At 45.2% G+C, this 26,929-nt stretch overlaps 1 protein-coding gene across 17 annotated transcripts in view; it reads left to right on the forward strand.

Moving 5' to 3' along the window:
* Positions 1 to 26,929, forward strand: part of LOC102939317 (myosin VIIA and Rab interacting protein) — a 418,560-nt gene that overhangs the window by 88,756 nt on the left and 302,875 nt on the right. For 16 of the 17 annotated variants that reach the window (XM_043540746.1, XM_043540753.1, XM_037890216.2 and 13 more), the window contains one exon: positions 922 to 1,044. In XM_043540746.1, the coding sequence (XP_043396681.1) occupies positions 935 to 1,044 (110 nt within the window). In that variant the 5' untranslated portion in view covers positions 922 to 934. Of the gene's footprint in view, positions 1 to 902; positions 1,045 to 26,929 lie in introns of those variants that run through there. The other variant, XM_043540747.1, reaches the window with a different exon arrangement.

A 26,929-nucleotide genomic window follows, 5' to 3' on the forward strand; every position in this document is an offset into this window, starting at 1 on the left:
TTTCTCAACTCCTATGCTTTTCTAAGTCTTCCAATTATTTTGTTGGGCTTTACACTGTAGTTTTAGCTCCTAATGGATCTCATTAACTTGTCTGGCATTATCCTGTAAATCCGATGCTCTTTGTCTCAGTTCTTCTGTTTCTATAGATATACTGATGATTTACTTGTTCAACACTTAACTTTGTTTTCCAATCTTCAAGGCTAAAGTGAAATTAGTAATTATTTAGTGCATTGGTTTGTGGTGAATCTTCCACTCTGAGTGTTTTCCTTTTTTCCACGTATTTTTGATGCAGAATTGTTCAGGGTCGGTCAAATTTCTGTTAGGAACATTATTGAATGGCAGTTTTCTGAAAAAACATTTCTAGATGGATTAAGACCAAACTGGTAACTTGAGGTATTTAGTCCAATAGGGCAAGGCATTCCAGAAGCATGAATCTCACTCCTTCATTGGGATCTCAGTGGAAATTGTTAAAAAATCCGATGCTTTTCTTGGAAATAAAATTGTATTTCATTGGTTTCCAAAGTCTACATGTAGTTGATTTGATTTTGAACTCTTAGAATTTCTAAATTTCTTTTTGGTCACCGTAACATATTACTTGTAGGTAGAGTAGCAATGTTGCCACTTACCAAGTGATAGAAATAATATTTGCCCATTTTTGAAAATAACTTTTGAGGTCCTATTTGAAATCAAGATGGAATGAATGAAATTAACTGTGGTGCACAATCCCCCTAAATGTATGTGCAGGTTAGAGGCTTTAAAAAAGAATAAAATACAAAGAGATTCTCTTGTCCTCTGATGTTGTGGCCACAATAGTCCTTTATTTTATGAATTCATTGAAGTCCACACAATGCTTTCAAGTTGTTCGCTTGGTACTTTGTTGCCTTTTATGATTTCAGGTACTTTTTTATTGTTTATATCCAGGATAGATCAAATAATGGGGAGGAAACTGGATCTATCTGGTTTGACAGATGATGAAGCAGAGCATGTTCTTCAGGTGGTCCAACGAGATTTCAGCCTTCGCAAGAAAGAAGAGGAGAGGCTGAGGTAAGATTTTATTAAAATATATTTTCATTTTGATTGTCCTGTCTGGGTAATGAAAAAGATGTATACTGAACAAACTGGAGGAATTTGGCCTTTCAGCATCCATAATAAATATTTTTCATATTATGAAGCTGGATGTATTGAGCACAGAATATTTATTTTGGTTTGTAATTATAGCCAGATTCAGTTATTTGATTAAATACCATAATTAATTTATTTTTTAAAAGTGTTTGAATACATTTTTTCATGGAAGTGAATAGGTGAAGTAAGCTAGTGTGCGTGCGCACTCTCTCTCTCTCTCTCACACTCTGTAATATACAGTATATTGTGCCGAAAACTGTTGTCTGACCAAATATTCAACTTCCGCTTTCAGTCACACAAAATCATTAAAAAACAAAAAGAGCCCCTTGCAAAGCAAAGCAAACTAAGTGTGAAAGACAATTTCCCTCATGTTTTAGCAGGAATGTGAGTTGGTAGATGCAATAGCTTTCCCATTGTTTCCAACTCTATTTCCTTTTGTGTGATCCATGTTTCTTTTTTAGCTTCTCTAGAAAACATGACTTGCTTATCTTGAAGAGAGACTGAAGTACCTATCTATACTTGTTGCATGCAATTTCTCTTGCCCTAATGCTGACATGACAAACGGATACCATTTTTTATCTTCCAGCATCTCACTGGAATCACAAGAGCAGGAAGTTGCTTAAGAAAGAATATGAAACTCAGCCTGTATGTTATATAAATTGAAGAAGAAATCCCTCTTTTTATTGTTGTGGTTTCATTTCCTGTTGCTATTCTCTGAAATGAGGAGGAGGAAATACATCATCACACTATCCTAGTTCATTTTGAGTGCACTGACACCCACTGATCTAATGGATGAGAAACTTGATTGGAACCTCAAGGTGCTGGATAGCTTAGGATAAAGGGGAATTTATACAGGAATAGACCCCTCCTCCCACTGAGTACCCCTTTGTTCGTTGGCCAGACAGATGCAAGTTGATTGGCTCTTGCTTTCTACAGTCACTTAATTAAACCCGGCCTGGGATTTCTCAGACCTCTTTCACCATTTTTAGCCACTTGAGGCTGGTGTCCAGTGCAGATAATAGGCCAAAGAGCCAGCAACCAGAAAATAAGAGACGTGATTTCTCTGGTGGACCCCAGGTCTATGGAAAAATGGAGATCTGGAGAGTAGGAACCCTCTTTGGTACCTTTAGTCCCCTTTGGAGGAGGAAAAGGAGAGGATTCAGCAGAGGAAGATGAAACATTCGCATTGGCACTAGGGAGGCTACCCCGAGTATGGGCTATATGATAAATGCCCTGTGAACCCTGCACTGGATGCACCTAATGCCTGGCATGGGTAGATAGTGCCCTTCTTGGATGTGAAGTTTTAATAAAGTGGCCTGACGCTTAAAATCCATCCCCAGGTTTGTCCTTGTTCACCTGTGTCCCCTGATCAATAAGCGAGATCCTGCCCAGCTTTTCCAAACAGTGGTGGTGTGGTTCGGCTGTGTGGAGGAAGGGCAGGATGAGGAGGGCACACACAGGGAGACTCTGCTGTACCCTGTACCCAAGGATTTTAGTGGTTACTCCATTGCAGAATGAAGGCGGGGGAGGGCTAGGGATAGTGCAGGGAGGGCTAGAAGAGGAATGAGGAAGTAGCCAGGGGTTACTTGAGCATGGCCAGTTGCATCCTAATGAATTGAGAGTACAAAAGCTGGGAAAGATGCTGCAGCAATGGCCATGCTGTGATTCCAGTTCTCTCCCCCATCCCCCCCAGCCTGAAGAGATGGTTCCATGAACCTTGGTCCCCAGGGAGAATCCCTGTGCAAAGCCTATTTATTCAGGGGTCGTGTAGTGGTTGAGGATTTGTTTCTGGGGTTGGTCTATAACAGTTGTTGGTTAATAATAGTCATTTATTTGTGAAAATGGGGCATGGGAATGTGAGAAATGTCACAAACTAAAGGCAAAATGGGTTCCCACAGTACACAACTGACCATTAGCTGGCTTAAGGAACATTCCATGTTTTGGGGGAGGCTGTGCAATTCTGTTTGCATGCTTTCACAAAGAATACCTGAGCAACTAGTTTCCTGAGCCAGGATCTGCTCATTTTGTGCACTGCTGATAAAGCCACATTTCTCTACCACAGATTGGTTGTAACAAATGTTCAGTGACCAGACATTAAATTCGGACCTTTTGTTAACTAAGGGATCACTTGCAAAGTTACCGGTTGGTTTGTGGTTTAAATTGTTGTGGCTGGTTTTTGCAGTGTGACATACCAGAGTACAGTCCATACTAATGAGTAGCTGTGTCACCCCTGCCCTCTAACCTGGAGTGCCATTTAAAATGCTTTGCTGCTGTAGCCTCGAGTTGGACTGCTCACAAACAGCCTCCAGCATGTAAGTCACTCCCAGCACACAGCCAGCCAGGCACACCTTGGTTTTTTACCAGCCTGGGTTGTTCTACAGGGTGACCATAGCACCCTCCCAATCCCAGATTTCCCCCCCAGAAATGTATGTCCTTTATTGCCCAGCCCTCTCCGAGACGGTACAAATCTACTGAGTCCTTTATTCCTTTCAGGGACTAATTATGCACACAACTTGTTACCCCAAATGGAGTTACCTGGATGCTTCAGCTTGAACAGACTGGATTAGATAAAACAATAAACAAGTTTATTAACGAGAGAAAGATTAAAGAGAGATATTGTGAGTACAAGTAATGAGGCATAGAAGTCCGACATGGTTACAAGAAAAAATAAAGACCAATGCTTACAGATGCCTAACTTAACAAGCTATGTTAGATTCAAAGCAAAGTTTTCTCACCACATGCTTTCAGCAGTCTCACTGACCAAACTCTTTAGGTCAAGACCGCTCCCTGGAGTCCAAAGGTTGCTTTCTTTGTCTCTTCAGGTGCAGTGAATGCAATGGGTAGGGGCAGAGGGCTTTGGGATGTTTATCCCTCCTTTTTATGTTTTGACTCCCTCTTGAAAAACATTTCCATCTGAGACCCAAGAGACAAAGAGTCTATGTGGAAGGATGTTCCCTGCTGGCTTTTTGCACGTGTTTTGAACTTCCTGTTTGCATTTAAGCAGTGTACAGGGTAATCAAATTAAGTCAAGCACACATTCCTTCCTTTGTTTAGGACAGACCTGACTTCTGCCTGGGCAGGACTGTGGGGTTTGAAACGTGTGTTAATAACATCATACAGGGAATCTTATAACTTCACATACAATGTTGCTGTACGTATTTTACACTAGAACAGTACTCACCAGCAAATTGAGTTTTCACAAGACACCTTACAAGGTATACTTTGTACAAAGATTGTTACAATACTGTGTAGGGTGTGAACATGGGTTGTATTCTGTCTCTCACGTTACAATACAGTAAATATTTTTTTGTTTGGTGGAGTAGTGTTGGGAGAAGGAGCTTAGTATGATCAAAGGGATAATATTTACACACAAGAGTTTCCCAAAGCGTCACCTTATAAGGAGCTTTTACCTTGTTTAAATACAACTTATTTTGCAACTTATTATAAGTCAGATCAATTCTTGAGGCTATTTCTATGTAGTTTTAATTTTTGAAAAAGTTATAATTGGCAAGATCTGCCAGCCTGATGATGATTTTAAAATGTCAGATATAACGCTATACTTTCTGTAGAAGACAAAAACCACTGTTTACATATTAACATTGTATAGAGTTTTGTTACAAAAATGGTTACAGGTACGTATGAGGATGTTTTTGGTTTTTTTAAAATTTTGGTGTAATAGTAATATATTTCCTTTTGTTACATGTACAATACAGTTTTATATAGGAAATTGATAAAAACCTTTATAAACTTTTGTAGATTGGCAAATTATCTAAAATTGAATGTCAGTTGTGAAAATCAAGAGATCAATAGATTTTTACATAGCAAGTTTGTTTTTTGAAAGGGAACTTATTAAAGCTTTCACATGAAATGTATTTTATTTTTATATATATAATATAGGGAGAAGTAGGTTTCAGCATACCGGCTTGTACTATACAGAGCTTTATATTTTTCCACTGGAATTTCAGTAGTTACTTTGCAGAGCTGACTTTGGCACTGAAAATATTGTTGTTTTGCTCTGTATGACGACGACGAACAAGAATCGTTTAAGATAATATAGGAGAGTAGACGCTGATATAGCGGAAATCATCTAACAAGAATGTAAGCTAAAAAAACTGAAATAGGGTTGATGGCTTGTTGGCTGCAAATCCACTTTGCCAGCAGAATATAAAAAGCTTACTAATACACAACTAGAATGACAGTTTAAACTAATGTATTTATTGGAAGTGTGGCTAAAGTTAGGAAAGATGCAAATACTTCATAGTTTTCAGTCACATTATGCCAATATCTTCCATTAATTCTTTCATGTAGTTTTGTCTATTTACATTTCTATGCAGCGTAAATTATAAGATGTAAGAAATTTATGACAAAGTCAGACTTAAAATTTTTAGCTGGATGGTTTGATTTACTGAAGCTAATGAAAGTGTCATTGCCTCAGAAGGGCAAATGAGTTTCATGTTATCTTTCCCCTCTGATGCATACTGTGTTAGTCTGTATCCACAAAAACAACGAGGAGTCTGGTGGCACCTTAAAGACTAACAGATTTATTTGGGCATAGGCTTTCCCACGAAAGAAAGCTTATACCCAAATAAATCTGTTAGTCTTTAAGGTGCCACCAGACTCCTCGTTTTTTTAGGTTTATGTGTCATTTGAAGAAGGATGTAGCACTATTGTAACCCATGTAAAACCTGTGCATACACAAAATAAAAATAATCAAGGGTCTGCTTTGATTCCCCCCCTTTCGTTATTTATTAAAATGACTTGCATACAGATTTTTTTTCTTTTTCCAGTATTAATTCTTCATGCTTTATATAGGAACTGTGTAAGTCTTCGCTGGCTGGAAAAGTTGTCTAGTTTCACTGAAGCTTCATAAATATCTTTTGCATTCTCTGCTGTAATGCTCTTTTGTAACTTCTTGTAGCAGGCTCCTAATCAGTAGTTCTTAAACATTTTAATGTCATCTTCTCTCAGAAGCTCCCAATCCTGTTCCCACACCTTCTAGTGAGTGATTATATGAAAATGTAATAACTGAACAATGTTTAAGGTGACCAGATGAAAATAACCTCACTCAGTGTTGAGTATATAATTGGTTACTTCCACCCATTTTGTATCTGTGCAGTCTATTTTCTCATATATGTTATAAAACTCAGTAATTATTCATACCATATACCTATCATTGTCTGCTATTCCTACAGCTTGAATCTCTCCAGCTCATTTTGTGTTGGTGGAATATTTTTTGTTTTATTTGGCTACCCTTCCTCTATTTTAGTGTCATCAACAAATTTGATCATGGCTGAAATTAGCTCAAAGAGATGCCCAACAAAGAGACATGTTAGTAGACTGGCTTTATTTTCTGTGAAACAATGCAAACAGGCATACGTGTACAAGGGAACTCTGGGAGGAATATAAAGGCACTCAACTTGAAGTGATGCCTGCACAATTGAAACTTGATGGTATGGTGGGACCACCTTGTCTTTCAAATGTGTAGGGTTCTCGTTTATGCTAGAACCTCTTCAGACCACTGGCACATGTGAGAACCACTGCTCTAAATAACTTAGGTAGATATACTAACTGGTGTGTTTCCAGTGGGAATTTTTGGCACTTTTCCCACCCTGGTTTAGAATTAGTGCAGCTGCAGCAGTGCTAACTCTGGGAAAAGACCTTGTCGAAACTGAGTACTAGTATTTTTTAAAATCATTTTTCCATATACCATTTTTCCATTAGTGTCCACAGTGGGGGTGGGGGAAGGGGACACGACCCAGACAGAGGAGCTTACAGGGGCCTGATTATTATGTACGTTAGGCTATTTACACTGCCAGAGGGTAAATGAAACTCCGATCCTCTATGGTTTCAAGATGCTGTGGGTGTTCCTGCTAAATGGAATTTGTCAGTATGAAGACATTATGAAATGAAATTTATCCTCCAGTTCTAAGTACTCTATCACAGTTTTTCAACTGTGGCTAGGAGTGCTGAAGCCGGTTTTCCCGATCACTGCCATTTTTACTTTTGCAGTTCTAAACAGAGGAATTATTAGCCTCTGTGTAGGAAGGGCTAGTGCTCTGAAGAGATTTCTGACTACTCTGCTTACTCCACTTGAGAAATAGCCACACGTATGGTTAGCGAAAGGCCTTGTCTCTGCTGGCAATTTTCAGAAACTTGGTGTAGGGCTGGTGGAAATGCTAATGTAGATGGGGCACAGGCATTTTTACCGGTGTCATCTCACCCTATTTGTGTTTCCCATGATCTTGCACTATGTGGGATTCAGGGTCAAGCTAGACCATAAAAAGCAAGTGTTTTTTTTAAACCTCATTCTTCTGTCTCCTTTTACAAGAGGATTTAGTATATGGACTGTATGTGTCATAGGTCTTGAAGATAAAATTAAAGTTCTGTTAACCTGTGTTTACAAAGCGCCTTCTGTGTAATTCATTTCCTATATTGGCAAAATGCCAAGTCAAACACACTGGTAACTAACTGCCTGTTGAATCAGTAGAGGCGTATCTATTCATATTCCTCATTCCTAGAGCAGCTTTGCTTCAAATAGCTTTTAACAATATAGGTTTTAAAAGCTCTTTCCGGTTTTCAGCATTGCTGTGTCCCTGAGCAGTAGAATTCCAGAAGATGACTTTGATTTCTGAACACTGAACTTTGTTACCTTACATAGTTTAATAGAACTGGCATCTATTTGGCCCTTACCAAATAGATGGGGAGGGCACAAGGAGGACCCTTTACACAGATTTTACGAGCACCAGGTATGATTCCAGCCCCCGTGATTACTCCCTTGCTAACTCCTCTGGGGATGCAGAGAAGGAAGGGGAGACTGAAACATGGCTTTACCTCCCCACCCCATGCACTGGCCCTCAAAGCAGGAACAGCGCACAGAGCCAAGAAGAATGGAGGGTAGTATCAGATGGGTGCTCTCTGCATGCTGCAACCGCCGCCCGCAATGTAGAAGTCAAACTACGCCTATGGCAAAGAGGTGAAATGACCATATGACAATAACTATTGAAACTGTAGTCCCTTTTCCTGAACTATAGTCCGTTCACAAGAGTGTCAACAGGAGTGAAATCGGAACCTTTCACCTACAGGATAAGTACCACAGCTCCTGTTACATAGGTTCTTCTTCAAGTGCTTGTTCACATCCATTCCACATTAGGTGCGTGCACGAGCGTCGGAAACTTTTTCCCTTAGCGGCTCCCGTCGGGCCAGCGGGGCCCCCCGAGTGGTGCCACTGCGCCGCGCATATATATATATATATATATATATATACGCCCCTCCAGTTCCTTCTTACCATCCGTGGTGGCATTGGAACATCTCTCTCTCCCTCACTCTCTCTTGTAGAAGAGCAGTCCCTTAGCCTTTAGAGTAGCTGTTATCAGTTCGTTAACATACCTATTGTGGACACTTAAGTCATTAGGTGCTTGGAGGCCTCCAGCACCCGCCCCAGACCGCAGAGCATGCCACAGGCCCACGGTTTCAAGGCTTGCACCACGTGCCGCAAACCTATGCCAGTTAGTGACCCCCACGACTCGTGTCTACGTTGCCCTGGGGACGGACATCAAACTGAACTGTGTAGGATTTGCAAGGGCGTCTAAGCCAAGGACAAGGAAAGAAAGAGACTTTAGTCTAAAGCAACCATTGATGGAGACCACATTGCAGCTGCCGGGCCTGGAGTGCCCGACGCTGGCTCAGGCTTCCTCGGTGCGTTGTGCCCCGGAGCTGTCGAGAGACCTGGCACCGGCTAAGCACCGTAAACTGTCGGCCCCAGAGCACCAGGTTAGGCCCTGGCACCGCTTGTCCTCCCAAATGCGGCCCCCAGTGCAGCCAAAAGGAAGGCGCGGTCGTTCCCCGCACAGGAGGCCGGCGCCTCCCAAGGCCCCGAGCACCGATAAGAGCGGGAAGGCCGCGGTACTGGCCCTGAAACCGGCGGTCCCGGCAGCACAAGCCCCTCCGAGCCCAGACCTAAATGAGCTCAGTGCGGACAATGGGCTTGAGGACATAACGGATCAGCCCTCTGTGCCTGGCACCTTTGAGGCTGCAAAGGACCTCATAGAGCTGTCGGAGGCGAGCCCCCTCCCGTATGGGGAGAACCCTCCGGCACCCATGCCTCGGGTGCTATCGAGGGGTAAGCCAGCAATGGTGTGCCTCTCGAGGACACCGTTCCGGCACTGCTCCCGGAGTTGGTCCCAGTCGAGCTCCGACTCCACGGACTCATACCTGCCAGCAGCCCAGAAGGTGGTTGCAGCACTGGCAGTGGGTCGGCGTGAAGAAGCCCTGGAAAGGGCATGCCACTCTCCGGCACCACCCAGAGACCGGCACCGGGAAGAGTTGAGACGGCTCTCGCCAGAGGACTCCTGCAGACGATCCCGGTCCAGGGAACCCTGGTCCCAGTCCCAGGGATACTGGTACTGCCCCCACTCAGCCAGGAGGCGCTCGTTCTCCCGCGGGCGCCGATCATTGGCACCGCCATGGCCTTTGCGATTGGCGTTGCTACAGTCCAGCGCCGACTCCGGCCGCTATAGCTTCTTGCACCGGGACCCAGACAGCAGGGACCCTCAGGGGAGCTGGCAACCCCAATGGGGGATTCCAGGCCATAGGCCCTGGGGGTCCAGAAGGGCCAATCAGGACTCCAGCATAAACCGGAGAGACCGGCACCGAGCCCAGTGCCATCCCATGGACTCCTGCCCTGGCCTGAGCCGGAGGCCCCTCCCACGGGAGAAGGGGAGCAGGAGGACCAACCAGAGGGGGTCGAGCAGCAGCTAACCTCCTCATCTTCCCCCGATGAGGCGGTGGCAGGTACAGAGGTGTCTGGCCCTCTGCTGGTAGACCATAGAGCCCACCAGGAATTGCTGCAACGCCCAAAACTTGGGGTTGCAGGCCAAGGAGATGGTTGAGCAGGAGGACCCCAAGGTGGACATTTTGAGCCCCGAACGTCCATCCAGTATAGCGCTCCCGCTCGTTAAGACCATTCAGTCCAACTATAAGACTATATGGGTGACCCCGGCCTCCAGCGCTCCCACGGCCAAAGGAGTGGAGTGTAAATACTTTGCCCTATCTAAGGGCTATGAGTTCCTGTTCTGCCACCCGAGTCCATGCTCCCTAGTGGTCTCAGCAGTAAACAAAAGGGAGTGCCATGGACAGCAGGCCCCGGCCCCTAAGGCCAAAGAGGCGAAACATCTGGACCTTTTTGGCAGAAAGGTGTACTCATCTGGAGACCTTCAGTTGAGGATTGTGAACCAGCAAGCCATCCTCAACAGGCACAATTTCAACTCCTGGGTGGTAGTGGGGAAGTTTAAGGACAACCTCCCGCAAGGTTCCCAACAGGAGCTCATGGCCCTGGTGGACGAGGGCAAGGCAGTACCCAAGACCTCTCTCCAGGCCTCCCTGGGTTCAGCAGACGCCGTGGCTAGAACAGTCGCGTCAGAGGTGGTCATGAGGTGCTCGGCGTGGCTCCAGGAGTCAGGCCTGCTGCCCAAGATCCAGAATACACTCCAAGACTTCCCCTTCAAAGGGTCTGGGCTCTTCTCTGACCAGACAGACATGAGGCTGCATAGCCTCAAGGACTCGCGAGCTACTCTTAAGTCGCTGGGTATGCACATCCCAGCAACCCAGAGGAAGCTCTTTAAGCCACAGCTTCCCCCTCGATGCCAGTACCAGCCTCGCCATAGGCATGAGCCTTACTGTAGGTGAGGCAGGGATAAGAGGCGACGGCGCGACAACAATAGTAACAATAATGCCCCGGGCCAGAACCAAGGCCAGCACAAACCCCAGCTGGGTACTAAGCCAGGCTTTTGAAGGTGCGCTCGAGGACAGCGTACCAGACCAATCACCGGATCCGTCCCTTTGTTTCCTGAACCGCCTGTCCCGTTTCTCCCGTGCGTGGTCCACCATTACGTCAGACTGTTGGGTCTTACGCACGGTGAGGAATGGGTACTCGCTGCAGTTCGCCTCTCTCCCCCCCTCCCACCCCGTTCCCTGTCCATCTTCAGGGCCCCCTCTCATGAGCATCTCCTAGAGAAGGAAGTCCGCTCGCTGCTAGAGGCGGGGGCGGTAGAGGCGGTGCCGCACAGCCTAAGGGGGAAGGGGTTCTAATCCCGGTACTTCGTCATCCCCAAGGCCAAGGGGGGCCTTCGCCCCATCCTAGATCTGCGCAGGCTCAACAAGTTCCTGGTCAAGGCCCGGTTCCTCATGGTCTCTCTGGGCACCATCATCCCTTCCCTGGATCTGGGGGACTGGTACACTGCCCTCGACATGAAGGACACGTACTTTCATATCGCCATCCACCCAGCACGTCGGTGGTTCCTACGCTTCACCGTGGGCTGAGAACATTACCAGTTTGCGGTTCTCCTGTTCGGTCTAGCCGTGGCCCCAAGGGTGTTCACGAAGTGCATGGCGGTGGTGGTGGCCTTCTTACGGAGGCAGAGAATGCGGGTGTACCCGTACCTCGACGACTGGCTCCTGGCGGGCCGATCTGAGGCGGAAGTGTGGGGCCATGTGGAGGTGGCCCTGAGATTGTTCCACGAGCTGGGGCTCCTGGTCAACGTCCCCAAGTCCACGCTTGTACCCATGCACAGAGTGGAATTCATCGGGGCGGTCCTGGATGCGGTGCAGGCCCGGGCAAGCCTTCCGGTATCCTGATTCCAGGCTATCCAGCGAGCGGTGGCCTTCCTGTGCCAGTTTCCAATGACAACGGCCAGGTGCTGCCTGCGGCTGCTGGGCCACATGGCAGCATGCACGAACGTGGTCAGGCATGCCAGACTGAGATTCAGGACTCTGCAGGTGTGGCTCGCCCTGGATTTGGTAGTGACAGCCCCAAGGGACGTGCTGGACTCTCTGCTGTGGTGGCAGTCCCAGCCTGTGGTTTGCAAAGGCATCCCCTTTGCTGCCCCACAGCCGGACCTGATGCTGGTGACGGATGCATCAGACCACGGATGAGGGGCTCACCTGGGGGACCTCATGACTCAGGGGTTGTGGTCTGGAGCAGAGCGGTCGCTCCATATCAATGTGAAGGAGCTCAGGGTACTTCGTCTCGCCTGCCAGACCTTTCACACCACTCTGAGTGGTCACAGCGTGACTGTTCTGACTGTCAACACTACTGCCATGTTTTATATAAACAAACAGGGCGGGGCTCGTTCCTCGCCACTCTGTCGTGAGGCTCTCCTCCTCTGGGACGTTTGCATAGCCCATGCAATTCACCTCAAGGTGTCCGATCTCCCGGGGGTACGAAGCGAGCTGGCGGACTCCCTCAGCAGGTCATACCGCATGCTCGAGTGGACGTTCAGGGCGGAGGTCGTACTTTCGCTCTTCTGCAGGTGGGGGTTTCCCCAGGTAGACCTGTTTTGTCACCAGGGCCAATGCACAGTGCCTGCGGTTCTGCTCGTTCCAGGGCCGCAGCCCGGGCTCGCTTGTATGCCTTCCCCCGCTCCCCTTGGTGCACAAGGTCCTACTCAAGGTGCGCAGGGACAGGGCAGCGGTGATCCTCATCGCCCCAGCCTGGGCCTGCCATCACTAGTACACATCGCTCCTAGAGCTGTCAGTGGAAGCCCTAGTAGTCCTGCCCCTACACTGGGACCTCATTACACAGGGCTTGTCCACCCCGACCTACAGTCACTGCACCTGACAGCACCTGACGCCCTGGAGAGCCAGCACTCCCTTCCAATGCAACAGATTCTCCTTGGCACTCTACCAGGGCAGCCTATATGGCCAAGTGGAAAAGGTTCTCATGTTGGTGTGAGCCCCGACAGGTGCGGCCATGCCAGGCCCCAGTGCAGGCCATCCTGGAGTACCTTCTGCATCTCAAGCAGCAAGGACTAGCCCCGTCCTCACTCAGAGTGCACCTGATGGCCATCTCCGCCTTCCATCCGGGCTTCTTGGAGGGCTCGGTGTTCGCCCACCCAATGGTGGGACGGTTCCTTAAAGGGTTGGAGAGGTTGTTCCCGTACTCCCGCCTACTAGTCCCTCCATGGAACCTTAACCTGGCCCTCTCTAAACTCATGGGACCCCCTTTCGAGCCCTTCACTTCCTGTTCCCTCCTCCACCTTTCCTGGAAGGTGGCATTTCTGGTTGCCATTACCTCGGCCAGAAGGGTGTCTGAACTGAGGGCCCTCACCCCTGTGCCACTGTATACAGTATTTCACAAGGACAAGGTTCAGCTCTGGCCACACCCCCAGTTCCTCCCTAAGGTGGTCTCCCAATTCCATTTGGGCCAGGACATTTGTGTGCTTCGAGCACTGGTATGCTATTTGGAGTGCACCAAGCCTTTTCGTAAATCTGCGCAGCTGTTTGTGGCTGTAGCCGAGACGATGAAAGGCCTCCCAGTGTCGGCGCGCGGATTTTGACTTGGATTACAAGCTGCATCCGGGCGTGCTATGAGCTCGCAGGTGTTCCGGCCCTGGCGGTCATGGCCCACTCGACCAGGGCGCAAGCGACTTCCACGGCATTCCTGGCACAGGTCCCGATCCAGGAGATCTGCAGAGCAGCCACCTGGTCCTCGGTGCGCACCTTCACGACCCACTACGCGGTCAACCAGCAGGCCAGAGAGGACGCGGCGGTTGGCAGAGCGGTCCTCCGAGCAGTTGTTCCATGACTCCTGCCCTCCTCCAGAGGTAAGCTTGTGATTCACCTAATGTGGAATGGATGTGAACAAGCACTCGAAGAAGAAAAAACGGTTACTTTCTTGTAACTGTTGTTCTTCGAGATGTGGAGTTCACGTCCATTCCACCACCCACCCTCCTTCCCCTCTGTCGGAGTTGCCGGCAAGAAGGAACTGGAGGGGGTTGGGCCAGCGGGGGTATATATGCACGGCACAGCGGCGCCACTCAGGGGGCCCCGCCGGCCCGACAGGAGCTGCGAAGGGGAAAAGTTTCCGATGCTCGTGCATGCGGCACGCGCACACCTAATGTGGAATGGATATGAACAACACATCTCGAAGAACAACAGTTATGAGAAAGTAAGTAACCGTTTGTTTCAAATATGCAAGCAAACAAGCTGTATGTGTATCGGAGGAGTAAGATTAACAGTTGTCAGTAATTTCATCTGCATACTAAATGTACTACTTTATGCCATTTGTTTTATAGCTCTGTCTAGAGAGTAAAGCTTAATATTTTAACTGAAGTCCCCTTAGGGTTTTCTCTGGTCAAAATTGCTTGTCAAAAAGTAGTGATCTGGATAAATTCCGCCCAAGAGCTGGAGAGCTAATGGCTGTTTTGGCTACAGAGTCAATAAGGTTAGCCTTTAAAGTGCTTTTAGGAACTGTTATTTGTCATTGGTTGCAGGATATGCTGATCTGAAAGTGTGCTGCTTACAACTAATACTCTGTTTGGGATCAGACAAGGTTGTAGATATTTCACTGATGTCATTAATATATCCATACACCAGCAATACACCTGTATGCTATTTTGTATTCAATTTATTTCCAGCCTTCTACAGTACACCTTGCCTAACCTGTTAGTAGGTTTGATCCTACGGGGATTCAGCTGACTCATTATTGCAGTGGTTGCATTATGCCACCTAGGCATCAGAGAGGTGGTAGTGACTTTCGACAGAGAGTGAGGACTAGGGTGCGGGGTGAACCGTTCTGAGGGAGGTACCCAGGTAACAGCTACAGCTGGGGAAATGAATATTTTCTTCTTTTTTTAACTTTGGCAATAAAGCCAAACCTAAGTATAAGCACCCTTTATTAGAGGTGCCTCTGAACTTTATTGGGAGTGTTCCAGTTGGAGTCTCCAGGAATTAAAGATTAATCTTTAATTAAAGATTGTCATGTGATGAAACGTCCAGGAATATGTCCAACCACACTTGCTAACCCTGCTGTTTAGATACATTTCAAAATCCCACTAGGTACCTGCCTGCATCTTTAGGTGCCTAACTGTCATTGAAAAACAGGCCCTCGCTATTCTAGTATTGGGAGTCGTATATGTACCTAAGGTTTTATATACTTAATATTGCTCACTGCTCTCTGTTATGTAAATTAACAATAATTGTTTAGCTCAGAATATGTAGAGATAATGAACAGACGTAATGTAAAATCAATATTTAACCTTTGATATCTTCTGTATGAAGAGCCTGATCTTGCTAACTTGATTCATAGGACTAATCCTCATTCACGTGCATAGTTCTCCATGCATATGAGGGACTACTCATACAAGTAAGGAATACTCCTTTGAGTAAGGCTTTGTAGCATCCAAGTCTGCAGAATTTGGGCATGGTGACAGGAGTTATTGCAGATATTTTGAATATAGTGTGCCCTTTAGTAAGAAAATATTTTACCTTATCAAAAACAATAAATAATCAAGGGTGCCAGCCATAAACATTCTGGCTAAAAACCTTATTCAATATTAATTTATCCAAACCTCTTTACTGGAAGCCTATCTAGTACAAGTAAGAAAAGCCTTTTATTTTTATTCATTAAAAAGTTTACAAACCTTCAGAGAGACAAGGTTGGTGAGGTCATATCTTTTTACAAACCTGACGATTATACTTACGATATACATCAGCTGAGGCTTTGCCTCTGTAATATTTGAGGCAGAATGGGGGGTGCTACAGAGCTACAATGCAATTAAAAATTGTATTGTAGACTAAACCTAACTGTGTTTCTGTATCAAGATTTCACCCCCGGGCTGGCAAAGGCTTTGGCTTTGTTGGAGGGACATGCTTGTAACTAGTTTAGTGGATCATCATGTCTAGATTCTCTGACGTACTGTTGCCATGTAGGCAGGGTCAAAATCTAACTTGTAAGTAAGGGTATTTCTGTTCATGTTTTTTGTTTATTACTGTTTGTATTACTTCCACAAATTTAAATAAAGCATGCAGACAAATGCCACACGAGAATAATAATAGTCAAATGTCGTAGACTGCTAACAATGTGCAGTAGGAAGATATTTGATATGCTATTGCTGTAAGGAAATACTAAATTGTAAATGATACATGTCAAGGCTCTCCGTGTTGGTAGCACAGTGTTGTATTTTAAAATTTGTTTTTGGCGCTAGAAGGGAATTATCATATTTTCTCAGTTTCTATAGCAACATGATAAATGTTATAGAACTCTGCTTAGTTATGTTGATCCGTTCGTGGGTCTGCCTGGAGCGATATGACTCCATATCCTAAATGTGCTCATCTTTGACTCTTTCTTGGAAAATTAGGGTTACTATTCAGCCTTTTGAAGTTTGTTGATTTCAAAGCTACATTGGCAATTAAAGGAGGCTTTTTCTACAGGCAACATTTATAATGATGTATTTGTATAAGAGATGATAATGTGTCAAAAAAAGGGAGCCATTATGTTTAGCTGTTGCCTTCCTTATATAGAAGACATTAAACAAAACAACATCCCCCAGAAATATTCCAAGGGAAACAAATAGATAATTACATTAAAGTGATATTGATGTGAAGCCGAACTCACTGATGTGAGTTGTTTTGATTAAGAGTAAATCAGGGTAAGTGGCTAGTCTTTGTCTGTATTTTTTTTAAATTATATCTAGTTTTAGCTACTTTGGGGACCCTCATATGGAGAAGCCACAGACCTTGGTGAGCTTGGTTTCTAATCATCATCAGAGGCAGGGCCAACAGCAGCACTAAGATGCAGCACCAGAAGATGGGGAAGTGGAGGAGGGCTGCAGGAGTGATCAGCTGGCTTGTTCTGTTGAGGCCAGTGCTGAGCTCACCGCTGCTATCTGTGTTTATATTTTTTAAAAACTTATTCCTAAATCCTTTCTGAAACCAGGAACTAGAGTAATAAGTGGTGGAAGGAAATAATGTTTTATTATTAGGTAAAAATAAACTATTTGTTAATTTTCCCACTGGTTTGCACCTTTTAGTCATCACCAAATCCCATTGTGACTTGCTTTGCACAGAAGTATGTGATTCCACAAAGTGCAAGGCAGAGGAGATTCATGTCTTTAGTGTTTAAATTAGGAAGGGTAAAATATGAAGTGCTGTGCTGGCAGCAGAGAAAGTCATAGGGAATAAAAGAGGACTTCTTAATGTGGGGAGGTGCAGGCTGAGAGCAGCCTAAGGTATCCAAGGGGTAGAGATTCCTTAACTCTGGAAACTCCTCCTTCTCTGAAGTAAAGCAATGGATCATTTACATAGCTTGCAAAGGACTGGCCTTTAGCAGCCCCTAAGTTACTCAGGAGAGTACAGGTCTCTAGATGGGGAAAGGCTAGGTTGAGAACACCCATCCATTTACAACTTCCTGGATTAATTTTAAGACTTTTTCTGCTTCTTAGGAGCAGTTTCAGATGCAGGAAACCAGAATGAGTAATGTTTTTGAAATGAACTGGTCTAGTGGTATAGTATACAATTTGCAGTTACTATGCATTTGTCTGTGTGGCTAAGATTACAATAAACTCGTGATTGGTAAGGGGGCTGCCTAGCCCCACTATGATGATTAGCTGAGCTGAAAGAGTAAGCAGCCAATTAAACTACAGCTTTCATCCAATCCATTTTTATAGATTTATTGCTTAACTTTCAGCATAAGAAGTTGTCTGCCCCACTCTTTCAGCAATAATTTAGTTCCCTCATTGAGAGTAAACTATCCCACAAGTACCCTTCTTATGGGTCTATAAATAACTTGCATTATTTTGGGGTGAAATGTAGCTAACTGATGCCAGTGAGTGGAGGAGGAGGAACTGCCCAAAGACATGCTGAAAGTGTAGTCAGGTAGGTAGTAGGAAAACCAAGAGAGGACAGTATTATGAAAGCCACAAAAAGACCAGATGAAGGCAAAGGGTAGCTGCAGAAAGGTTGAAGAGGATGGGATATGGGTCAAGAGATATGGCAAAGAAGAGAATCTGGCAAGAGCACTTTCAATAGATTGGTAAGGGTAGAAGCCAGAATGAAGTGGATCTAGGATAAAGTTAGAGGATTTGGAAACCAACTCCCTATGTTGTGCCCGCAAAATTTGCCCATGTACCTATTGTGTGCGTATAACAGGTAACTGCAAATACTAATTTCCCTTTTATGGTTGTCACTTACATTGCTACTTGAGAAATTTTGACTCAGTATGTGCTCATGAAGGTACAGGGACATAAGTGCATGCTTAATTAGTCCATAGTCAGGATACCAGTTAAGCAAAAGCTTAAACATGCATTTAAGACCCAGAGACTGATCAGGGATCCTTTCCTGAATAGGGACCAAGGTTTCCTTTGACTTAGAGAAACCTGTGGGATGAGCTCTTCACATATCTTAAAAAGAAAAGGAGTACTTGTGGCACCTTAGAGACTAACCAATTTATTTGAGCATAAACTTTCGTGAGCTACAGCTCACTTCATCGGATGCATGCTGTGGAAAGTGTAGAAGATCTTATTATATACACATAAAGCATGAAAAAATACCTCCTCCCACCCCACTCTCCTGCTGGTAATAGCTTATCTAAAGTGATCACTCTCCTTACAATGTGTATGATAATCAAGTTGGGCCATTTCCAGCACAAATCCAGGTTTTCTCACCCCCCCCCCCCCACACAAACTCACTCTCCTGCTGGTAATAGTTTATTTAAAGTGACCACTCTCCTTACAATGTGTATGATAATCAAGGTGGGCTATTTCCAGCATAAATCCAGGGTTTAACAAGAACGTCTTGGGGGGGGGGGGGTTAGGAAAAAACAAGGGGAAATAGGTTACCTTGCATAATGACTAAGCCACTCCCAGTCTCTATTCAAGCCTAAGTTAATTGTATCCAATTTGCAAATGAATTCCAATTCAGCAGTTTCTCGCTGGACTCTGGATTTGAAGTTTTTTTGTTGTAAAATAGCGACTTTCATGTCTGTAATTGCGTGACCAGAGAAATTGAAGTGTTCTCCGACTGGTTTATGAATGTTATAATTCTTGACATCTGATTTGTGTCCATTTACTCTTTTACGTAGAGACTGTCCAGTTTGACCAATGTACATGGCAGAGGGGCATTGCTGGCACATGATGGCATATGTCACATTGGTGGATGTGCAGGTGAATGAGCCTCTGCTAGTGTGGCTGATGTTATTAGGCCCTGTGACGGTCTCCCCTGAATAGATATGTGGGCCCAGTTGGCAACGGGCTTTGTTGCAAGGATAGGTTCCTGGGTTAGCGGTTCTGTTGTGTGGTATGTGGTTGCTGGTGAGTGTTTGCTTGTATCGCAGAGCTTGGCTGTAGACGATGGATCGTGTGGTGTGGTCAGGGTGAAAGCTGGAGGCATAAAAATGTTGGCATACTGTGGGGCCATGTGGGTACCCATAGCAGTGCCACTGATCTGAAGGTATACATTGTCCCCAAATGTAAAATAGTTATGGGTAAGGACAAAGTCACAAAGTTCAGCCACCAGGTTAGCTGTGACATTATCGGGGATAGTGTTCTTGATGGTTTGTAGTCCACCTTTGTGTGGAATGTTGGTGTAGAGAGCTTCTACATCCATAGTGGCCAGGATGGTGTTATCAGGAAGATCACCAATGGATTGTAGTTTCCTCAGAATCACCAGTATGCCAACATTTTTATGGCTGATTTAGAACAACGCTTCCTCAGCTCTCGTCCCCTAATGCCCCTACTCTACTTGCGCTATATTGAAGACATCTTCATCATCTGGACCCATGGAAAAGAAGCCCTTGAGGAATTCCACCATGATTTCAACAATTTCCATCCCACCATCAACCTCAGCCTGGTCCAGTCCACACAAGAGATCCACTTCCTGGACACTACAGTGCTAATAAACGATGGTCACATAAACACCGGAATATACCGGAAACCTACTGACTGCTATTCCTACCTACATGCCTCCAGCTTTCACCCTGACCACACCACACGATCCATCGTCTACAGCCAAGCTCTGCCATACAACCGCATTTGCTCCAACCCCTCAGACAGAGACAGACACCTACAAGATCTCTATCAAGCATTCTTACAACTACAATACCCACCTGCGGAAGTGAAGAAACAGATTGATAGAGCCAGAAGAGTTCCCAGAAGTCACCTACTACAGGACAGGCCTAACAAAGAAAATAACAGAACGCCACTAGCCGTCACCTTCAGCCCCCAACTAAAACCCCTCCAATGCATTATTAAGGATCTACAACCTATCCTGAAGGATGACCCAACACTCTCACAAATCTTGGGAGACAAACCAGTCCTTGCCTACAGACAGCCCTCCAACCTGAAGCAAATACTCACCAGCAACCACATACCACACAACAGAAGCGCTAACCCAGGAACCTATCCTTGCAACAAAGCCCGTTGCCAACTGTGCCCACATATCTATTCAGGGGAGACCATCACAGGGCCTAATAACATCAGCCACACTAGCAGAGGCTCGTTCACCTGCACATCCACCAATGTGATATATGCCATCATGTGCCAGCAATGCCCCTCTGCCATGTACATTGGTCAAACTGGACAGTCTCTACGTAAAAGAGTAAATGGACACAAATCAGATGTCAAGAATTATAACATTCATAAACCAGTCGGAGAACGCTTCAATCTCTCTGGTCACGCGATTACAGACATGAAAGTCGCTATTTTACAACAAAAAAAACTTCAAATCCAGACTCCAGCAAGAAACTGCTGAATTGGAATTCATTTGCAAATTGGATACAATTAACTTAGGCTTGAATAGAGACTATAAGCTATTATCAGCAGGAGAGTGAGTTTGTGTGTGGGGGGGGTGTGTGAGAAAACCTGGATTTGTGCTGGAAATGGCTCAACTTGATTATCATACACATTGTAAGGAGAGTGATCACTTTAGATAAGCTGTTACGAGCAGGAGAGTGGGGTTGGAGGAGGTATTTTTTCATGCTTTATGTGTATATAATAAGATCTTCTACACTTTCCACAGCATGCATCCGATGAAGTGAGCTGTAGCTCACGAAAGCTTATGCTCAAATAAATTGGATAGTCTCTAAGGTGCCACAAGTACTCCTTTTCTTTTTGCGAATACAGACTAAAACGGCTGTTACTCTGAAACTTCACATATCTTGTAAAACCAGTTAGTCTATGTCCTATTTGTAGTTGCTTTACACTTGTCTCTGCATCTGAGATTAGAATAGGTCCCTAAATGTTTCTCTGAACTGAACAATAGACTGGGTTGTTATGTGATAAAATGACTTTAATAAATCGTGTAGCAGCCTGTCCTTTCATGGTTGAAATGAATTACGCTAAATCAATAAGATATTCAAATGTGTCTCTCTTTATTACTTTAATCCCTGGACTCTTATGGTTGTTACAACGTGTAGAACCAGCATGACTCAAATGTATTTTTGCTGTGATACTAATTAAAAATTAGAATGCAGAAAATATCTTAATCTGATCCATTGACCAGTGTTCAGGCTCCATGATAAAAAATATGGAAAATTCTTTCCATCTCTCTTTGATACATTTCTATGAACAATTAATCTCTGGGTGGAGCTGTATATTAGTGAAGAGCTCAAATACAGTGTGCCTGGTCCTTCATGGAAGTCCACTGGGTTTATGCTGGTGCGATTCACTGGAGTTACACTAGTATAGAATTGTTCAGAATTTTTTTGGTTATTTCAGTCAGAAGCCTGTGATAAACGTTGGAGAATAGTAATTGCTAATGGAGTTGGCTCTTTCAATATGTTCTCCTAGACAGGGAAGGCTGGAGATTGCCTAACTAGGAAGATTGTTCATCTTCTTTTTTTTTTTAAAAAGCAACTGGGAGACCAGAGCATACTTAAGGGTTGCCAGTAGCATGTATTCCCGACCACAGGCTTATACGAATCGAATGAAGAGATGAGAAATTCTTATTTGGTTTTCATCATACATTAGAGACAAGGCATCCATCTCATAGGACCTCCTTGCGCATTCACGCCCTCTGATGAAGAAACTGGGTGGAAATCAGGAAAAGTGAGCATTTGCTACGTTCTGCATTTACATTGTGTCTCTGGAACAAGAGAGATTTTCACAAATCCCCACCATCGTATCTGAGAAGATGATTAAAGACTCCTTGAATCGGGAACCATTCAGATATTGAAGCCTTCACCAGGTAGCCTGTATTATTCCGGAGAAACAACCCAGACAAGTTCTGCTGTTTGAGACTTTATAGATGGCATTGCAGAGGAAAAGAGACCTCTTAATCTCTCTGAGCCATTGCATAAGAATGGGAAAAGCTTAATATGATGCCATGTGATAGATATGGCAATTTCCTGTGATATCTTTGGGAGATCTTACTAGTTTATTTATCACTGTGGGCTGGGGGTTGTACAAATTCCATGGGGTAGAGGGACCACAGCCCTTCAGGAACTAAGAACAATGAGAAGTGATTAGGCAGATTCATTTGGGTTATACTATCTCCCAAGAAGCATCACCACCTGGAGAAGCTCCTATGTACTGGTTCAGCCTGGATTCACGAGAGACCAGCAGACAAAGAAAGCGCTTTTGGATAAGTAGCCTGAGTTTAAACTGACTTGGGGCCTTTGTTCTGATCCAGGAAATGGAGAGGATCTTCTGTCCAAGAGGAGAGCCCCAGTCTTTAGGGAAGGATTGTAAGGACTGACATCAACCAGAGCCTTTGTTGCAATGGGGTGGGAGTGATCTTTGGTAAAGTTATTAGCATGCATGTAGTTTCTTTTATTGTTTTTTTTTTCTGTAATGCTTTTACCTTAAGAATAAATGTACTTGCTGAGAAAGAGCTGAGTGGTAACTTATAACTGTGGGCAGTTATACTGTTTATAGCCGTAGAGGAGAAATCAGTGCAAGCCTGCTGAGGCAGTCTGAGTTGCTGGGGAACTCAGTGTAGGCAGGGAACTGTGCAGCCTGGAAATATTCTGGTTAGGAGGGAGACAGATGTAGCTCTCTACCTGAGAGAGATGATGGCTTGGGAGCCTGAGTAGGTTCCGTTTGCTGGACCATGGAGAGCAAATACAAGTGCAGTTGCCCTGAACTGTGACCTCAATCTCATTCTGTCCTGCTGTGCATTGACACGTGAACACTTCATTTTGAAGGTGCTGCTCTAAATGAGCAAACCATTTGATTGTGGGGGAGCAGCTAGATAGAAAACTATTCATTGGTTACTCAAGTTATATCTTTTTAGTCCTAGTACCTACTTAATATGTTCCTAAAACTATAGCAGATTATGAGTTTAAGAAACCAATCTGTGTCCTGTGTACAAAAATAAAATAGTTATGTATGATTTTAATAGTCATTCTAGAAATATGGTGAAATTTAATCAGGAGTTGATTAAAAGCTTTCTTGCTGCTGATTGCATCCATCCTGTCACTCAAGTAGATGTAATCCTATAGCATATTCTTTTTTTAAAGCTAAAGAGAACAGTCTTGAATCAATATTATTTGATTGACAGCAGGAATTGCATCTCCTGATAACTTTGCTTAATTTATTTGATTTTTTTAAGTTCCTGGACTCCTTACAGAAAACTGGACAAATTCTTCTGTTACATGTGTGTAACGTCACTGCAGTTATGAGATCAGAGTCTTTCTCAGTATATTCCCACAGGTGAGAAAGCACTAGTTCTTGTTCACTCTTGTGGAAAGTCACCTAAAAATTTAGATGCATTTTATATGTTGTCTATTGTTTATGTATTTTTATGGTTATTAGTTATTGCATTAATTCAGAAGGGCAGAAAGTAACATCCATGTTTCAAAATAGGCCATTGTTCAAATATATTTTATTTAAAAAAAATTTGTTTCAGCAACGGTGGATTTATCACATTTTCCCCTTTCCTATTCTACTCATTCCAGTTCTTGACAACATTCCTTTATTAACTGCATAGAGCAGAGGTGGGCAAACTACAGTCCGTGGGCCACATCCGGCCTGTGGGACAGTCCTGCCTGGCCCTTGAGCTCCTGGCCGGGGAGGCTTGCCCCCTGCTGTTCCCCCTCCCCTGCAGCCACGCCACCGCACGGGCAGTGGGGCTGCGAGCTCCTGCCGCTCTGAGCAGCATGGTAAGGGGGCGGTGGTGGCGCATGCGGTGTTGGGGGCGTTGGGTAGGGGGTACTGGGGGGCAGTCAGGGGACAGGGAGCGGTTGGGAATGAGGAATGGGGGGTGGGGGTTGGATGGGAGTCCTGGGGGGCCTGTCAAGGGGCGGGAGGGTGGATAGGGGCTGGGGGGCAGTCAGGGGACAGGGAGCGGGGGGGTTGAATAGGGGGTGGGATCCGGGGGGGTGCGGTTTGGGGCAGGGGGTCCAGGGAGGGGGCGGTCAGGAGACAAGGGGTGGGGAGGTTGGATGGGTCGGGGGTTCTGAGGGGGGCAGTCAGGGGGCGGCAGCCAGGCTGTTTGGGGAGGCACAGCCTTCCCTACCTGGCCCTCCATACAGTTTCGCACCCCGATGTGGCCCTTGGGCCAAAAAGTTTGCTCACCCCTGGCATAGAGTGAGACCACTATCTGTGAATAAACACGGCTACAGGTACGTGAACACCTCCCCCCCACCCCCCCACCTTCTGTACCTTTATATCCATCGGTCCAGGCCTGGTGGATTGCATTTTGCGTCTGGATAGACACCCTGAATTTTTTTTGTCACCATCTGGACCTTCATTCCCTTTTCCCAGACTCTTGTTGACAGTGGTATAAATAATTTCCTCTAATCAGCACAACCAGACTCAGTGTGCCTATGCAGGCGAGGAGTCCGGGGGATGACGGCCTCAGGAATAAGATAATCACAGGAAATCTGGTAACAAACATGTTCCCCTCTGGTTATTCTCCCTTTAAAGTGGGATTGACTTGAGCCTCCCAAGAACACCAGCTTCACAATCTGTGAAGCTAGTTCATAGTCCAAAAATGATCTGATTTTAGAGAGATGATATTTAGATTTAATATGGTTAAAATATTTTTATGAGGGATAGGATTCAAGATCGAGTCAGTCAGTTGGAGATTCTGGCAGGCAGTCCTCGCTAAATGTGCAAGATGTGTACCTGCATCTAGTAAAAGACTTTTGTGTCCCTCAATGTCCCTGTGGTTAAGATAGGAAGGAAAGACCCTTCTATTCTGTGCATTTACCCCTCCTGAATGAGCCACTTCTTTCATGTTTTTTGTAGGGTGGGGGGTTCTGTTGTTTTTGACAGAATTGACAGCAGTAGAGACAGTAGCATTGAGAAGTGAAGACCTAGTTAGAGGTAGGTTAGAGGTTGATCTAGTGATCATCTCTGTCTGTTTTGTTTTTGTTAAACACTACAGCAGCCTGCAGCACTGTCCAGGAAGCCCTGAAAGTGTTTTGCTGGCTAGGCCTTCTGGATGACAAAGCCAAGAGTTCTCTCAAATTTAATTGCGCTTTAGTTTTAACTAGGGAAGCAGTTCCAGACAGCCCAGAGCAAAATCTTCCTGTCATCAAACGTTATAAAAGAGATCCAGCAGAGCATTCACTCAATTCAGGACTCTCACCAGCTTCATAAAGCAGAGTTTCTCAAACTTTTTTTTTTGCTGATGAATCCCTTTTCAAATGCCGTGTTAAGCGCAGACCCCCAACTGAGAAACTGATTGACAGGGGTATAGATGTACTTCATATAAACACGTACTGTTAGCAATGCTTTAAGAAAAAGAGCATAAGAGTACTTACAGATATCAGTGAGAGGGATGTGCCTGTTTCCTACTGCAGAGTCTATCTGTCCTTGGTGTGATTGGTTGACATTTTGAGGACCCCCTGTGCAGTTTCTGGGGTCCCAGAACAAGAACTGCTGCCATAAAGGAATGGGCAAGAGTTTCTCAGTCTCCTAATTATTGTAACAGAAATCCATTTTCACGTACTGCGCGGGATTTTCAATAGCACTCAGTGGGTTCTGATTGCTCCCATCGAAGTCAGTGGCACTGATGTCTTTTGATGCCAATGGCGTTGATGCTTTGTGAGGTCAGACATGTGCCTTTTGAAGACTCCACCCCCTGTAAGTATCTTGGAGTGGAGACCAATGAGAGAGAAAGCGAGCCCTCTTATACTTCGGCTAGTTTCTAATAAGGATTCAGGACAAAACTCTTGGGGTCCAGAGGCTGGGCATTCTTGGTGGAAGGCCCTTAGCTGTGGAACTCCCTACCACAAACTTTACTACAAAATGCCTTTTTCACAAGCCGGTCGTCAACAATGATAAGCACAGAATGGCCCAGCAAGAGCTACTGGGAGTAGGTAACCTCAAGTGTGAACACGTGGGAGAACGGCATAAAACTAGAGAATGACTGAATAATATTGTTCTTTTGAAGATACATGATGTGCCTCTAAAATGTATTGTGTGTAGATAGGGCTTTTGTATTGGGGACTTATTTCATTTTGGGGGGCTTATTTTTTTGAAATTTATGTAGATGTCAAAAAATTAGGGGGTGGAAGGGTTCCCAGGCTTTCTCTTTGTATGTACAATAATGGATAGTGTATATTATATTCATTACTCATTATATATACTATGTTTGTGTGTGTGTGTGTGTCTATATATATACTGGGTTACGATTGGGGCAGGAGGGGCAAAGCAGCAGCCCTTTCCCCTCCCTCGTGCTCCTGGATGCACTGTGTTGATTGTTGGGGCTGCCAGCAGGGGTTGGGCCCTGCCCCCCTCCGGAGACACCTGGGGCACAATGCTGGAGGAGCGGGCCGCTGGTGATTTCCCCACCTTCCCAGGGGTGGTGGGGCTCACTCAGGCTTTAGGCTTCAGTCCTGAGGCAGGAGGCTTAGGCCGCGGGGCTTTGGGCTCCAGTCGTGGGCTCTGGATGTGCGGCAGCAGGCCCCAGGCTCTGGCCACGTGACTTTGGGCTCCGTCCCTCTCCCCCCCCGCTGCCTCCCCTGACTCCTCCCCCAACCAAGCTTGCCAGGGCTGCTGTGAATAGTGATACTTGTATGTTTAATATCACTTTTCACACCAGACTTACTAGCTAGCGATAAATAAATTACAGTGATTTGGATGTGTAT

This window comes from Chelonia mydas, chromosome 2 (genome assembly GCF_015237465.2).
Source record: "Chelonia mydas isolate rCheMyd1 chromosome 2, rCheMyd1.pri.v2, whole genome shotgun sequence".
Taxonomy (NCBI): domain Eukaryota; kingdom Metazoa; phylum Chordata; order Testudines; family Cheloniidae; genus Chelonia; species Chelonia mydas.